At 41.7% G+C, this 14,185-nt stretch overlaps 1 protein-coding gene across 3 annotated transcripts in view; it reads right to left on the bottom strand.

The window, feature by feature from the left end:
* The window catches only part of usp24 (ubiquitin specific peptidase 24), a 40,096-nt gene that overhangs the window by 17,030 nt on the left and 8,881 nt on the right, over positions 1 to 14,185 (bottom strand). Inside the window, exons 9-38 of one of the 3 annotated variants that reach the window (XM_032571561.1) lie at positions 13,940 to 14,014; positions 13,637 to 13,795; positions 13,421 to 13,535; positions 13,221 to 13,324; positions 12,683 to 12,790; positions 12,473 to 12,568; positions 12,203 to 12,364; positions 10,867 to 10,959; positions 8,962 to 9,069; positions 8,737 to 8,886; positions 8,522 to 8,653; positions 7,745 to 7,856; positions 7,590 to 7,666; positions 7,342 to 7,482; positions 7,145 to 7,198; positions 6,885 to 7,018; positions 6,669 to 6,735; positions 6,186 to 6,296; positions 5,997 to 6,095; positions 5,736 to 5,909; positions 5,564 to 5,649; positions 5,060 to 5,168; positions 4,824 to 4,979; positions 4,644 to 4,741; positions 4,435 to 4,530; positions 1,559 to 1,781; positions 1,298 to 1,460; positions 1,052 to 1,213; positions 603 to 673; positions 348 to 508 (exon numbers count right to left, since the gene is read on the bottom strand). In XM_032571561.1, the coding sequence (XP_032427452.1) occupies positions 348 to 508; positions 603 to 673; positions 1,052 to 1,213; positions 1,298 to 1,460; positions 1,559 to 1,781; positions 4,435 to 4,530; positions 4,644 to 4,741; positions 4,824 to 4,979; positions 5,060 to 5,168; positions 5,564 to 5,649; positions 5,736 to 5,909; positions 5,997 to 6,095; positions 6,186 to 6,296; positions 6,669 to 6,735; positions 6,885 to 7,018; positions 7,145 to 7,198; positions 7,342 to 7,482; positions 7,590 to 7,666; positions 7,745 to 7,856; positions 8,522 to 8,653; positions 8,737 to 8,886; positions 8,962 to 9,069; positions 10,867 to 10,959; positions 12,203 to 12,364; positions 12,473 to 12,568; positions 12,683 to 12,790; positions 13,221 to 13,324; positions 13,421 to 13,535; positions 13,637 to 13,795; positions 13,940 to 14,014 (3,596 nt within the window). The remainder of the gene's footprint in view (positions 1 to 347; positions 509 to 602; positions 674 to 1,051; positions 1,214 to 1,297; positions 1,461 to 1,558; positions 1,782 to 4,434; positions 4,531 to 4,643; positions 4,742 to 4,823; positions 4,980 to 5,059; positions 5,169 to 5,563; positions 5,650 to 5,735; positions 5,910 to 5,996; positions 6,096 to 6,185; positions 6,297 to 6,668; positions 6,736 to 6,884; positions 7,019 to 7,144; positions 7,199 to 7,341; positions 7,483 to 7,589; positions 7,667 to 7,744; positions 7,857 to 8,521; positions 8,654 to 8,736; positions 8,887 to 8,961; positions 9,070 to 10,866; positions 10,960 to 12,202; positions 12,365 to 12,472; positions 12,569 to 12,682; positions 12,791 to 13,220; positions 13,325 to 13,420; positions 13,536 to 13,636; positions 13,796 to 13,939; positions 14,015 to 14,185) is intronic. The other 2 variants (XM_032571562.1, XM_032571564.1) reach the window with 2 other exon arrangements.

Here is a 14,185-nt window from a genome sequence, read left to right as displayed (position 1 = left end):
AATAATCAACAGATCGGCTCTACACTGTTTTGATGTTAAGTATGTTTTCTGTTGCATCCTTTGATACAAAATATCAGGCCGTACATTTCAGGCAATAAAATGTTTATTTTCTTATTTTAAAAAATGAATTTCATTACTTATTTGCATCTTTTAATGTATTCCTAATATTATATTTAAAAAGGCTTAAATAAAAATATGTACAGAATGTGTGTTACCATCCTTTTACTTGTCAGAATAATAATAATAGATTAATGAATAACTAAAATAATCACTGGTTGTAGCCCTGCATTAACAATGTTAATGTCTACAATGTTCTGAAGTTCTGTCCGTGTTTCTTGCTTTGGTACCTCTGGTTGACGCCTCTCATGACAGACGTGGGGCTCCATAGCGGCAGCTGGGCGGTCAGGATGACCGAGAGCAGGAACAGGTTGGGTTTCTGGACTTCCGGGAAGGCCGAAGTGTCGGACTGACTCAGCGTGTACAGCTGATCGCAGGCCACGCGGCGGATCTGAAAGGAGGTGGAAGCAGAACTTTTATAATCTCGGTGACGGCGCAGAGACGATTTTTTTTTTTCTTTTTAGTTTCTTCAGAGTGAGGATTACCTCTGCACTGGGAGAGCCCAGCAGAATATCGATAATGAAATCGCTGACGGAAGGAAGGGTGTAAAAGGAAGCTGTAGAGAGAGAAAAAGCACAGCGTGTAAAATCTCTTTTTAAGTTGCCAAAGCCTGCAGCATCACAACTCAGTCCCTCCAGAATGATCCGAACTTCTCAAAGTGGTTTTTTGCAAACCTTCTTGCAGGATCAGCTTTCAAGAAAGTCATAAAACAGGAAGTAAAATTAGAAGGAGGCTAAGAGGATTGGTCAGAATTCAGCAGAGCTGCAATGATTGGTCAGCAAAAAAGGAAACAGAAAACATTGAGGCGATCGGTCCGACTTGCAATAGAGTCTGTGAAAATTGCAGCCTTTACGAATACTGAAAGTGAACTTGCATTAATAGCTGCGATCGCATCTTCAAGGAGGAACTGAGATAATGCACTGAAGCCTCTTACACATCTGCTGGCAACGTAGCTGCAGACAGGTAACCAGTAGTGACAGAGCCTCGCGGGCGATGATGGCGTCCTTGATGGAGACGCTCTGCTGTCGGACGCATATCCCAGCATGCAGCGCGGTTGGGGTGGCCTCGCCTTCGCTGCTGGAGCTGCAGTTGCTTCCTGCAGAGGCATGAGCAACAATATCACAAAGCATGCTTATCAAACTTACTGAGACATATTTCTTTTTATAGTTTTCCTTCCCACCAGTGCTGCTGACTCTGGTGCGGACTCCCTGTGGCAGCAGCGCGCTGTGGGTTTCTCTGATTGGCTGCTGGCTGCCAACGAGGTCCAGTCGGCCCGCGGCGGCAGCCCAGGTGAGACGCATGAAACAGGCTACGGTGGAGGTGAAGTCCCCGACTTCCATGGTCTAGACAAGCATCAAGAAATGTGGACATAAAGAAAACCGCATTCTGTGCGATAAAATACGTTTTTCTTTTCTCTCAGGGAAAGGTTTCAGTCCAGCACCTGAATGGCAACGCGAGCGGCAGGAATGATCTCCTCCACCCGTATGGACGAGCGCTCGGACAGAGACATCTGCCGGTAGGAGGACTTCTCTGGGGTCCCGCAGAGCGACAGCTGCCGACCCGTCCGCCCCGCGTTACGGAACGGCCGGGACGACAGCGCGTCGCCGTCCCTGATGACGTCATCGTCCAGGGCCATAGGCATACTCTGACCAACCAGGAGGAACCTGCAAAAAAAAAAGAAAAAAGAAATCTGATGGTTTAGCAGGAACGTGACGCTACAAAATACATCATCACATACTGTATACCAATAACAAACAATTACACAAGCTTTGAGTTAAGATGGGTAAAGATGCAGCATTTTGCTTATAGCATGTCAGCATTGTTGTTGGAGACACGCTTAGGATCCATTAGGGCTGAAACCATTAATCAAATTAATGGTGATTAATCAACTACTCAAATAATCACCAACTAATTTAGTAATCAATTAATCATTAACTGGAATATACAGAATCTTAAAGCAAAAAAAAAAAAAAAAACACCTTTTGCTATCCAACTATTACCGTATTTTCCGCACTATAAGGCGCACCTAAAAACCTTCAATTTTCTCAAAAGCCGAGAGTGCGCCTTATATATGGACCAATATTGAGCCACAACAGGTCTCGCAACTACGGTAAGCAGCCGCCGACTTCATTTTCCCCCGTAGAAGAAGAAGCGCGCGGTGCACGCTGGGTTTTGTGTAAAGACCCCAAAATGGCTCCCTTTAAGAGACACGCTTACGACGCAGAGTTTAAGCTCAAGGCGATCAGTCACGCAGTAGAACACGGGAACAGAGCAGCAGCCAGAGAATTTAACATGAACGAATCAATGGTGCGGAAGTGGATATATATTGTGATTGCACTAACGTTTGGTTTGCCGTAACAGTATCAGACTGTTTTTTACGTGTTTATTGAATCGAGGGAAAGTTCCCCTCCACTATATGTTACACCTTGCTGTTGTTAAAAGATAAACTGTGTCACAAAAATACCACGTCACTTACTTTACCTCGGGGAAAATAATAATAAAACAGCTTTTTATTCATGAATGGAGTTTTCAGAACGCTGGTTTGTAATCTATTAATAAAGTTTGACTGACCTATCTGACTGTTTTGTTGACATTCCCTTTAGCGCAGCTCCATCTAATGGATGCATAACGTAACCCCAGCCTCTACTGTAGCGCCTATTCTATGGAATTATAATGCGGTGCGCCTTATATATGAAAAAAGTTTTAAAATAGGCCATTCGTTGAAGGTGCGCCTTATAATGTGGTGCGCATTATAGTGCGGAAAATATGGTAATCTAAAAAAAATAAACAGATGAGTACAGTATATTTTGTAGCTGCAGATGCATTCTTTGATACAAGCGTACACAAATAGAATGCATTTTAGATGACGGAGAAAAAAAAAGTCAAGTAATTTAATTATTTGCTTATTTGCATGTTTTAATGCATCCCTCATATTGTGTAAAAAAAAAAGAGGTCTAAGTGTTAAATTGAAAATCTGTAGAATGTGCTGATTTTTAAAATCTGATTGAATGATTAATCATCAGAATAATCATAGTACAATGTTACAACCAAAACCTTCAGTCTGCTTTATCTCTATTGCATGCATTTGACCAACAGGGATAAAGCTGTACAGTAGAGAAGAACTACCGTAATCATAAATCCAAAAAAATTGAAAAAATACGGCACCGTCCAGGAAAAGCTTTTTAACCGAACTGACAGACGAGGCAAAAAAAAAAGAAAAGATAATTAAATAAGAGAACTAGCGTTAATAACTCTGAAGGAGGTGCAGAGATCTACAGCCTGGATGGGAAAATATGTTGACAACCAGCGGTTTTACACTCCTCCATAATACGGCGGATTTATGGAGGAGTGGGATGACAGCCATTGTTGCAGGAGACCCATAAGAAGCCTCGAATGGAACATTTTTGGGCTATACACAGAACGTTATGTGTGAGAAAGCAAAAATAAAAAAGCACTGCCTGAAGAAAGAACCGCCAGGAAACAAGGAAACAAGAGCCGGTCAGAGTTTCTGGATATTGGAGGGAGATAAACGAGGAGACGCTGCAGGAAAATTCTGCACACACACAACTAAAGACCTGAAACACTGAACATATGGGATCTTCTGTGAACATATGGGATTCTTCTGGTTCTGCAGCCCCAGAACCCAACATAGTGGAGCAGTATTCAGATTCTATGCACCACAAATCTGGAACAAACTTCCAAAAAACTGCTCTGGGCTCCTTTAAATCAAGGTAAAAACCCGCCTGTTTAGAGCCGCTTTTCAGCCATAATAAATGGAACACCGACCAACATATTTGACGTGTATTGAGGATTTTGATGATGTAACTTGACAAAATGTGACGCGTGTTGCTGGTTTTCTCAATTAGTGACTGTATGGTGTCTTCATGACGTTTTATTTTTGAGTTTTTATGTGAAGCACTTTGAATTACCTTGTTTATTATACAAATAAACGTGGTTGACTGATTAGCGAAGACACCATGGAATGGTTTGGATCAAAGCATATCATTGTGTTACAGTGACCTAGTCAAAGTTTAGATCTACATCCCATTACGAACCCGAGTTAAAACTTAAAAAACAAATGATCATAATTTAATCTGTGCTGAAATTTGCTTAAAAAAAACATGTTAATTTTCCTTCTATTCAACCTTTGTGCACTATGTTGAGATAAAGCAAATATGACAAAAATGTCTACTTTGTCAGTTTCAAGAACTTTCAAGAAAGGAAAAAAAATGAAATGAAAAAGGTTGAAACCCTGACAAAACGGGTTTTGATGTGCTGTGCCTGTGTGAAAAATATTTTTCGACAGATTCCCTTCACCTGGCCAGCTGAAGGCAGATGGAGTTGACACCTTGTCGGGTCTCGTAGTCCACTTCGGACGGGATGGAGTCTCTCTGCATGACATTCACCACCAGACTGCAGGAAGAACACGGAAACGCCGCCGTCAGGACCGAAAACGGCAAAAACACGGTGACGGAATGTAACGCAGCCTGACTGACGGCCGGAGAGTGAAAAGTAGTTTGTTTTACCTCAGGCCTCCTGCTTTGAGGAAGTTTTCACAGAAGGACTTGCTGCTGGTTTTGGCCATCTCATCGTCTGACGTCGGCATCAGCTTCGAACTCAACACCTAAACACACGCAGACGACGAAACGATGAGGCAACCCGAGGTTTGAACTCGGGTTCGCTAAAAGGAGCAGGTGCCTGCGTACCTCCAGATTGTAAAGCACTCTGAAGGTGGACATGCCGGGCGCAGAGGATCGAAAAAGCGACTCCAAGATGGACGCGGCGCTGGGCTGATGCTGCTGCTTGGGCGTCACGGACGGAGAGCGGGAGCCTGAACCCTGGCCGAGGGTGAATAGGGTTTTCTGCAAACAGAAGAGACAAAAACTAGAGCAGAGATCTTCATAGGTGTGATGACCAGATCTGATCAGATGCCCTCAGGTACCTGGTGGCTCCAGACGCTGGATTCTTTGGGAACGAAGTTGTCGAGTGCGTCCTGCACTTCGGGGTCTGTTGGAATTAGCAGCAGCAGCTTCCTCACACGGAGGATGATCCTACAGGTTAAAAAGAAAAATAACAATTAACCCGAAAAACAGCGTCTGAATTGAACCACGGAGACTCAACTTTCTGTTTCCATAACTTGCATTATTATGCTATTATCAATATATTGCTACAAAACATAAGGCATTATCAGATGCATTCTGCTTAAAAGTGAATTTGCTGCCACCTCTTGTTCCTATTTTTAATGGGATGATGTTGCTATGTAAAGTCTGGGTAAATTTTTTATAACTTTGTTCTAAATTTATAAGGTGAAAACATTGTGACTTTAAGCTACTGTTCCATATTTGTGTAAAAAAAAATAGTTTCCAATGAGATAAAAGATTAAGGAAACGCCTGATGTGGGTCATTTTGTTGCTGACGATAACTCTGGTAATAATAATCATCTCACCTTGGCTCATCAAGGTTAGCCAGCTGGTAAAGCATCTCAAACACATTGCACACTAAAGCCATCACCACCCCAGGGAGGGACTTCTCCTGATGATAAAAGAAGACGCATCAGAGATGATGTTCTCCTCAGTAAGTATGTGTGTGTGTGTGTGTGTGTGCGTTTGTGTATTCACCTGCTCCAAGGCGTAGGCTGAATTGAAGACGGCAGAGCTGGAACTGCTGGAGGCCGAGGCCGACGACTCCGAGCTGCCAGAAGGAGTCCCGGTGCCGGAGCTCTTCACCGTCAGACTCTGCTCGTCGCTGAAGCCGAGCTGCGAGAGCAGCTTCTGGTCTCGATTCATGGTCAGCTAATGGACGGCGAGAAGAAGAAAGTCAACAAACACGCAACGCGCAAACACGCTGAAGACCAGGCGAGCGCGACGGGCATCGCCTACCACGCTATCATTGGCAAAAATCTGGACGTTATCCACCGGACAGCTCAAGTGTTCGGAGATCTTCCAGCGGATGCTTCCTATCGTCTCGTTACTGTGAGTCTGCGGGGAAACACGGCACACGCTCAGTCGTGGAAGAAGAGACAAATTTCATGGCAGAAGTTGGAGGTTTTGTCCCTCCCCCGAGAATACCTCTAGAGTGAAAGTGTCTTTGGTTGACTCGTAGGTGATGTGAAGCGTGACGGGGTGTCCGTTGAAAGACGCCCCGTGAGGTAGAATGGTGCGAGGAAACGAGTACAAGTCCTACGAAGAAACAGAAAATATCCGGTTAGAGTTCGAAACGAATCGTTTCCCCAAACACAGACCAACTACAAATCGCGGAGCATAATTTTAATCTGGAGCGCCTGAGTTTTTAAGAGATGCACCAATCGGACAACTTGGTCGATTTCTGATGTTTTTGTCACACTCCAAACACAAAAATGGAGAGAGAGCTTTACAATTTTAAAATTTTAATCAAGACAGGCTTTTGCATCTCATATTAGCAATTAGCAAAGTTAGAGTAGTTAGCATTGTCAAAGAAGCAGAATGTAGAAAACAAAGACAAATATTGAAATCTCAAACAAACAACAAACAAAGCTCAAACACAAACAAACACATTTAGGCTTCCTAGCATACCTCTATAGTGATGACGTAGCGTTCAGCCAATAACAGCAGTCTTTCAATTATCACCAGCTTTGTGGATCTAGGAGTCAACATACACAGAAACGGCTCAGTAACACTTAAACGAGTATCTAATGTTAAAAACAACAGCTTCATTTTATCATCACATAAACAAAACAACAACAAAAGAAAAAGATTGATGTTTAATAGGTTAAGTAGCCATGCTCTTACCCAAACCCCCCTCTGTACCTGGAAGGTGATTGTACAGACGTGGCTACCGTTGGCATGGCAGTGGCCGTCAGCATCTTTGTTGCCTTGGTAACAGCATGAGTTAGAGTGGGCCCGCCCAGGGCCGAGCTTGCGGCCTGGGGTAAAAAATAAATAAATAAATAAATTTTTAAAAAAAGAACGAGAAAAAGTAGAAATGTTCCGTTGGGTTTTGATTTCTAACGATTCTAAAATCAAAACTTGTTACGATTTTCAGGGCTTACCTCCAGCCGCTTGTAACAATCAGCAATAAACTTCTTGTGCAAAGAGACAGAATCCTGGAAGGTGGAAAAGTTGATAAGAGATGAGATTTAAGTTAAAATCAATTTCCAATCTTTGTCTTTTTTTCAACATGCCTATTTTAGAACATCTGTCTAGCCGGCAGACAGATGTTCAGTTTATACGCAGATGACACACTGACCTTCTTCATTTTTGGATTGAGGTTGGTATAGCTGTAAGTGATTATCAGTTGGATCGCTTCGTTGGCTATCTCTTCGTCAGGCGTTTCCATGGCGATGCGCCAAATAAAATCCATCCCTGCCAGGTCGAGGCGCTCCACACACTTTTTGTTTTTTTAGAAGAAATTATACAATAAATATTAATGAATATTATAATTAGACTTCACTTAACAGAAGAGAAGAGAGAAAAAAAAAACAAGTGAGGACTGACCAGCTGGGTTCCCTGGCGCTTCAGACGATGGTCACACAGATTCACGTTCTCAAAGAAGGTCTTAAACAGGCCGAACCCTGAGGAGAGACACAAACAAGGTCAACTAACTGCTGCGGGTGTTTCAGAGCTGTAGGGGTCGCTGTTGAGCCTCTCACCGTTCATGGTGATCTCATAGGGCTCCAGTTTCAAAATCTTCTCCTTGAAGAGCTGCTGCTGAACATCGCTCTCCAGGTCATGCTGGCCCTTGGTGAACCACTCAAAACACAACTGGGGGTACAAAAAAATAATATTAATAATGATATGATGTCTACAGCAGGTTTTCCACACAGTAACCATTAAAAAAAAATCTACCTTTTTGAAATTTTATTTTTGTGGTTTCACCAACTCAAATTTAAGACTTTTTAAGACCGCCATGAATGGAATTTCAGACCTACAGTATATGTCAATGTGTACAAAACAAGTGTAGCTAACACTTGTTAGTTACGTACACTTGTAGCTAACAACAGCTAGCAGTGAGTCACAGAACGCCATGAAGACGTCTGCGTGTGAAAAGTCACATGAGAAACAATACATAGAATAGCTATACAATTAAATAGTCCAGCTGTAACAAAATGTAAGATTTTTTTAAATAACTTATTTAACGCCTTAAAAAGAATTTTAGACATTTAAGGCCTTAATTTTAGATACATGAATTTAAGAGTTTTTAAGGATCTCCGGACATCCTGATTTTTCAGACCTGTAGAGGAACTTTCATGCATCTCTTTATAAATATTTAGTCTACATTTGTAATGAATGCTTTTCTGATCCATTTCCTCTGCCTTATGAAGGAGATGTGATAATGTTTTACAGCATTCCTCCACTGAGCAAAGAAAAAAAAACATCAGGTGCCTGACATGACAAACAGCTGAGCACAACGTTTCCCTTCTTCATACCTCGCGGTCAAGCTCACAGACATCCGGACCCGAGACCAGACACTCCCAGAGCTCCTTGGCTCTGTTCCAGACCAGGTACAGGCTGGCCTCCTGAAGGAAGAACGCCAGGAACCGCAGGTGGCTGTCTAGATACTGGACACACATTTTGAAAAAACTAAGAATAAGTTTCCAGAAAGTTTCACGAGCTGAAAAACCAAATAAAACCCAACGCTGACCTCCTGGTAGGTGTATCTGCCGTCCACCAGGGTCGAAGCGGACAGGCCGTTGTTCCCTGACGCGCTCACCGCGAGTCGGTGGCAGCACACGAGAGATCCCGTGATCAGCTTAACAATCTCGAAGTTCTTCTTCAGGTCCTGGATGATGCTCTGTGGAGAGGCAGAGAACGGTCACAACGGCGCCACCCGGTGCGACGCGGGTGAGGCGGTGCTGCGCTACGGTACCTTGTCTTGTTTCTGGTACGTCTGTTTGATGAAGGAGCGGGTGATTTCGTGCAGCTGCCGCAGAGCGGGGACGACCCAGACCGTCTGAGGAGTGCTCTGCTGAGAAGCCTGTAAATACACATGCAGAACGACAGGCACCATCTATGAAAGCCCCGGCGACCACAATCACGTTTCATTTTCTGTCCGTGCCACCTTTGAAGTTTGTGAAATAATTTTAAAAAATAGAATAGAAGTCAGAGCCACGGATACAAAGCAATAAGATTCAAATCGTTTTTCCCAAACTTTAAGTCACGATGCTTCTGTTGCGCATCCAACAGAATGCGCAACATTCTGTTGGATGCGCATCCAACAGATGCGCATCCAACAGATGCGCATCTGTTGAAGCGCATTCAACAGAATAGAATGCGCTTCTATTCTAAAAAATAGAATAGAAGTCAGAGCCACGGATACAAAGCAATAAGATTTAAATCGTTTTTCCCAAACTTTAAGTCAAGATGCTTCTGTTGCGCATCCGTGGTTCTGATTGGATTACTTTTTGAATGAGCATAAAGTATCCGCCACAGTTGCTGCCACCCAAAGTAAACATGTAGATTCACCTTTCATTGCAGCAGCATTGTCTCACTGTGAAGAATTTAGTCACCTCTCGCCTTTAATTTCAATGTGTTTATTGAACGAAAAGTAGAAAAATCCCACATTAAGAAATAAATATCAGAGCTGACTAACTACTGCTTCATTTTGTGGCAACTTAAGAAGTCTAAAAATATTTTAACAACTAATCACTGACGCCAAGTTTCTGCGTGGGGAAAAAAACCTGACATTTCGGGGAGGCAGTTTTTTCTTAGATACTATTAAAAATAGGAAAGACAAGAAAAACGTTCAACTACGGAAGGTGTCTGTTGATCTTCAGACATCAGGAGATTATTACAAGACATTAACTATCCACCAAATCTCCACTGTCAGATAAATAATTCAAACACTATCTACATGGCAACTGGACACCTTTTTCTGTCCTATAGTCACAAATGAAAACACGTGGAGTTTGCTAAGCTTTTCCTTGCAACCACGTGCTTTGGTCAAATGAGACAACAGTTGAGCTTCCGAACAAGAAAAGACTCAAGGTGAGACTGGCGTTAAAAAAGTGAAGAGGTTCATTGTTAAGCACGGTGGTGGATCTGTAATACCTTGGTTTACTCTGTCTTTCAGAGACTCCAGGATTACCATATTTTCTGGACTATAATTCACACTTTTTTTTTCATAGCTTGACTGATACTGCGTCTCATAGTCAGGAGCGACTCATAATGTTGCTTTCTTTTTTTTTTTTTTACTAATGCGACTTATATTCTGGAGAGACGTCTAGTCCAGGAAATACGGTAAGTCAGATCTGGTCACCATAGAAATTCAATAGAAAAGCTGTGGGTGAGACAGGAGGCAGGATTCAAGCAATAAATGCAACATTATGCAGCAATTTTATGCTTTCCCAATATTGTGCAGCCTTCCACTTCTCTATATTGTCTAGTGAAAAACATGTACTCCAATAAAAGATGAAATAACTTCAATGTTCTTGTTAATACGGTGGAGGAAGGTGCCGCTTATCCTCCAATGTCCACAAAAAACTCACCCGCTTGAAAAAAACCAAAACAAGATTAATCACACAGACGGCTCTCGCCCAGAACCCGATCAACGCCAAGTATGTAATCATTAGTAAGTGCCAAAGCCAATTTAGTTGAGCGAGCAAAAGATCAGCACAGACCTGGTTAAATTACCTCATGCTGCAATCACCTGTAACACAATCGAACCTGTGACCAAAGGAGCCCTTGCGTGAAAGAACCCTTCTCCATGATTGGACGGTGGACAGGAATCAGCCAGATTAGTGGGAACATAAATTAAATGGGATTACGCTCTTACTTTAGCCAAAGAGTTAGATTTCTTCTTCTGCCAAGTGCCAATATGAAATGAGCTTTGAGTGATGCTGCCTTTATTGTCCTCCTGAGTGTGATGCTAGAGACATACATTTTATTTACAGTCGGGCGTTTAACACACACACACACACACACACACACAAACAAACATGAGCCGTATCAAGCTGGCACATGCAGCTACGGTGAGATGACGACTGTTTGCTGAAGCGTGTTGGAAAAGAAAAAAAACAAAAACTGCATGTGTAGCGTAGAGTTTGTGGTTCGCACAGAAACAGCTGCAGGTGAGAAAGAACTCGCTGCTGTTATGATCTGCTTTACAATTAGGTGAAATACATTAATTGTTTTGTTAGAATGAAGCGTGACGAGGGGATAAGTTGTTATTCCTCACTAACAAAATGTATCTTAACAATGCAAACTCGGAGTCAGTCTTAAAATCTCACAAATGTAACATGGCTGAAACGATTAATTGGATAAATCGTGATTAATCGGATAAATCGTGATTAATCAATTATTGGAAATAATTGTCGACTAATTTAGTTGTCGATTAATCGTCTGTAGAGTATACAGTTTAAAAAAAAGGCCATTTTACTAAAATAACAACACATTTGGAGCCGTCATTAAGCCAAAATTGTTGTAAATAAATGAATAAATGAAAATATAAACGTTTTGCATTTAGATATAATAAAACAACACTTGTAAAATGTTTGACCTAGAATTACTCAAGTGGGATAATTCAAATCCTGTAAACAAAATCCCTATTAAGCACTTTTTGCTATCAAATTATTAATCAAATGATTCATAAAATTATCAAACATATGGTAAAGGAATAATATGTTATTGAAGTTCACAAAATATAATAGTTACTTATTTTAAAAAGGAATTACATTGTTTGTTTACTTGCATCTTTTAATGTGTTTCTGATATTGTATAAAAAAGCTTAAATGAAAAATCTTTAAAAATGTGCCTTTTTTTTTTTTACCTGATTAATCAGTTGATCATAATATTAATTGAATCCTAAAATAATCATTAGTTGCAGCCCTAAAACCTAATATGGTCAAAACTGTCCTTAGCAAACTGCTTTATAAGCCAGGGTCAGCATTAAGGATTCATGTTTCCATACAAATCACTAATAAGAGTAATAGTGATAATAATTCACACAACTGTGTGACTATTCCTGCTTAATGCTGCAGACTAAACACTTTAAAAATCTTTTGTCTTTAAAAACACAAACTCACACACCAACTTTAAAATGTCACAATAGAGAAAACTGTGAGGCAGAATAAATAACCCAGAAGGCAGAACGTTTCACATCCGTGTCTCACCTTCTTGATGTCTTCGATACATTTAATGATGTAGCTGCGTTTCACGGTCTCCTTGACGGCGTAGGCGTCGCTGAGGATCCCCAGGTGTTCCTCCAGGGCCTGCTGAACCAGACTGGTGGGCAGGGTGGGGAGGTGAGCCAGCTCCCACAGCACCTCTAGCACCTAAACACCAAAAAAACAAAACAAAACGAAACGAAAAAACACAACACGCATGAGACTCAACAAAACACCAGCAGCTTACTCAGAGGAAGTTCTCTGCACCCAACACACCTTTCCTGTAGTCGTTTCCGAGCGAGCTTCTCTGCCTATTCTCCCGATCAAACTAAGCAGCTTTTGCCGAACGCGGTCGCTCTCCACCTCCCAGCTCTATAAAATAAAAAATTAAAAAGAACACACACACACACACACAAAGGGACCAGTTGTAAGGAAGCACACACTTAAGAGACACTTTTTAGTCTAAGACATGCTATCAGCACCGACCTTTTGTATGAGGACAAAGAGGTGGGTGAGCTGATCGAAGCTGAACTTCACTGCAGCAGCAGCAATTATTGTGTGGATGTTCTCTATCACCGTTGAGGACTGACCGGCCTGAAAAAAAAACAACAAAAAAACCACAAATAAAGTCAAGAGTTAAGTTATATGTAGGGATGCACCGATATTAAAACCTGGCCAGGTATCAATATCCGATGATACTGCTGTTATATCAATAACCAATATTTACTGATATTATATATATTGTATACGTTTCCCTACACTTTTGGTACCGTATAAAAGTGACCACACCACCTACGTAGCTTTTCTGATTTATTTAAACATCCCGTCATCCTCTGGTGCATCACTATGACTGAAGATATACCACATGGCTAACCCCTAGGGGTGGCTATTAATCATATAATATTGTTTAGCGTAAAACTTTATAAAAAAAAAAATCCATAAACTCCAGGGTGATGTATTTTTTTGCACTTATTTCTGATGTCTCACAAGTCTTGCAAAAATAACCAAAACTGTCATTTCTAACCTGTATTCTCCAGATCTTGGTGAGTTCGTCCAGTGACAGCTTACTCCCGAGCAGCTCAATGATTCCCTTTATCCTCTCACAGTACTGAGCCTGATCAATGTTACCTAAAGCAACAAGAATCAAACATGAACCATCAAAACACATCATTTGAAAACAGTTTCAGTCGTATTCCGGACAGGTTTTCACTCGTGACCTCTTACCTTCCAGCGCTATCGACAGGACCGAGTTCTCCACGAGCCAGTCGAGAAGTTTATCTGTATCGATGGCGTTTTTTACCGTTTTTGACACTGTACTTTCTTCTATTAATTTGGTCACCTACCAGATAAGAACAAAAAAAAAAGTTTGATAAAACACTTTAAAAAAAAAAAGGCACTGAAACAAGCTGCCTCAGCACTTCAAACCCCAAGAAAACTGACTTCTTTTAAGGAGTTCATTTTGGTGGAGAAGTGGGGAGTTTTGAGCATTCTCAGCAGCGTGTCCAGCCGCAGGTCGTCCACCACGGCGACCAGTTCCCTCTGGAACCTCATGCACAGCAGCTTGATGGCCGACAGCAGGTCGGGGATGCTCACCAGACGCTGGGGTTAGAAAGAATTTGACCAATCTATGAGATTTTTTATTTTTTATTTTTTAAAGAAACCACCTTAGTTTATGATTGCCTCGGTGACCTTTTCCCACTGCAGTGGCGGCAGCGAATACAACACGGTTCGCAAAAACACTACCTTGTCCTTCAGGTCCTTTTCCTCCAGGTTCTGCACATATGTGATGGTCTTGTGGATGACGGGATCGAGCATGGGCTACACAAAAACAAGAACAAGTGACTTTGTTGATCTGTGTTCAGGGTCAAGGAGCAAGCGGATGCAGCAAATCAAAATAGAACTGAAACCAGAATGGGAGTCATGGGTCACGTTAAGCAACGAGTAAAAAAAAAAAACAAACAAAAAAAAAACAGTAGAAATTTATACCAG

Source organism: Xiphophorus hellerii, chromosome 9, assembly GCF_003331165.1.
Source record: "Xiphophorus hellerii strain 12219 chromosome 9, Xiphophorus_hellerii-4.1, whole genome shotgun sequence".
Lineage (NCBI taxonomy): Eukaryota > Metazoa > Chordata > Actinopteri > Cyprinodontiformes > Poeciliidae > Xiphophorus > Xiphophorus hellerii.
The sequence above is the reverse complement of the archived record's forward strand: the minus strand, read 5'-3'. Positions and strand labels throughout refer to the sequence as shown.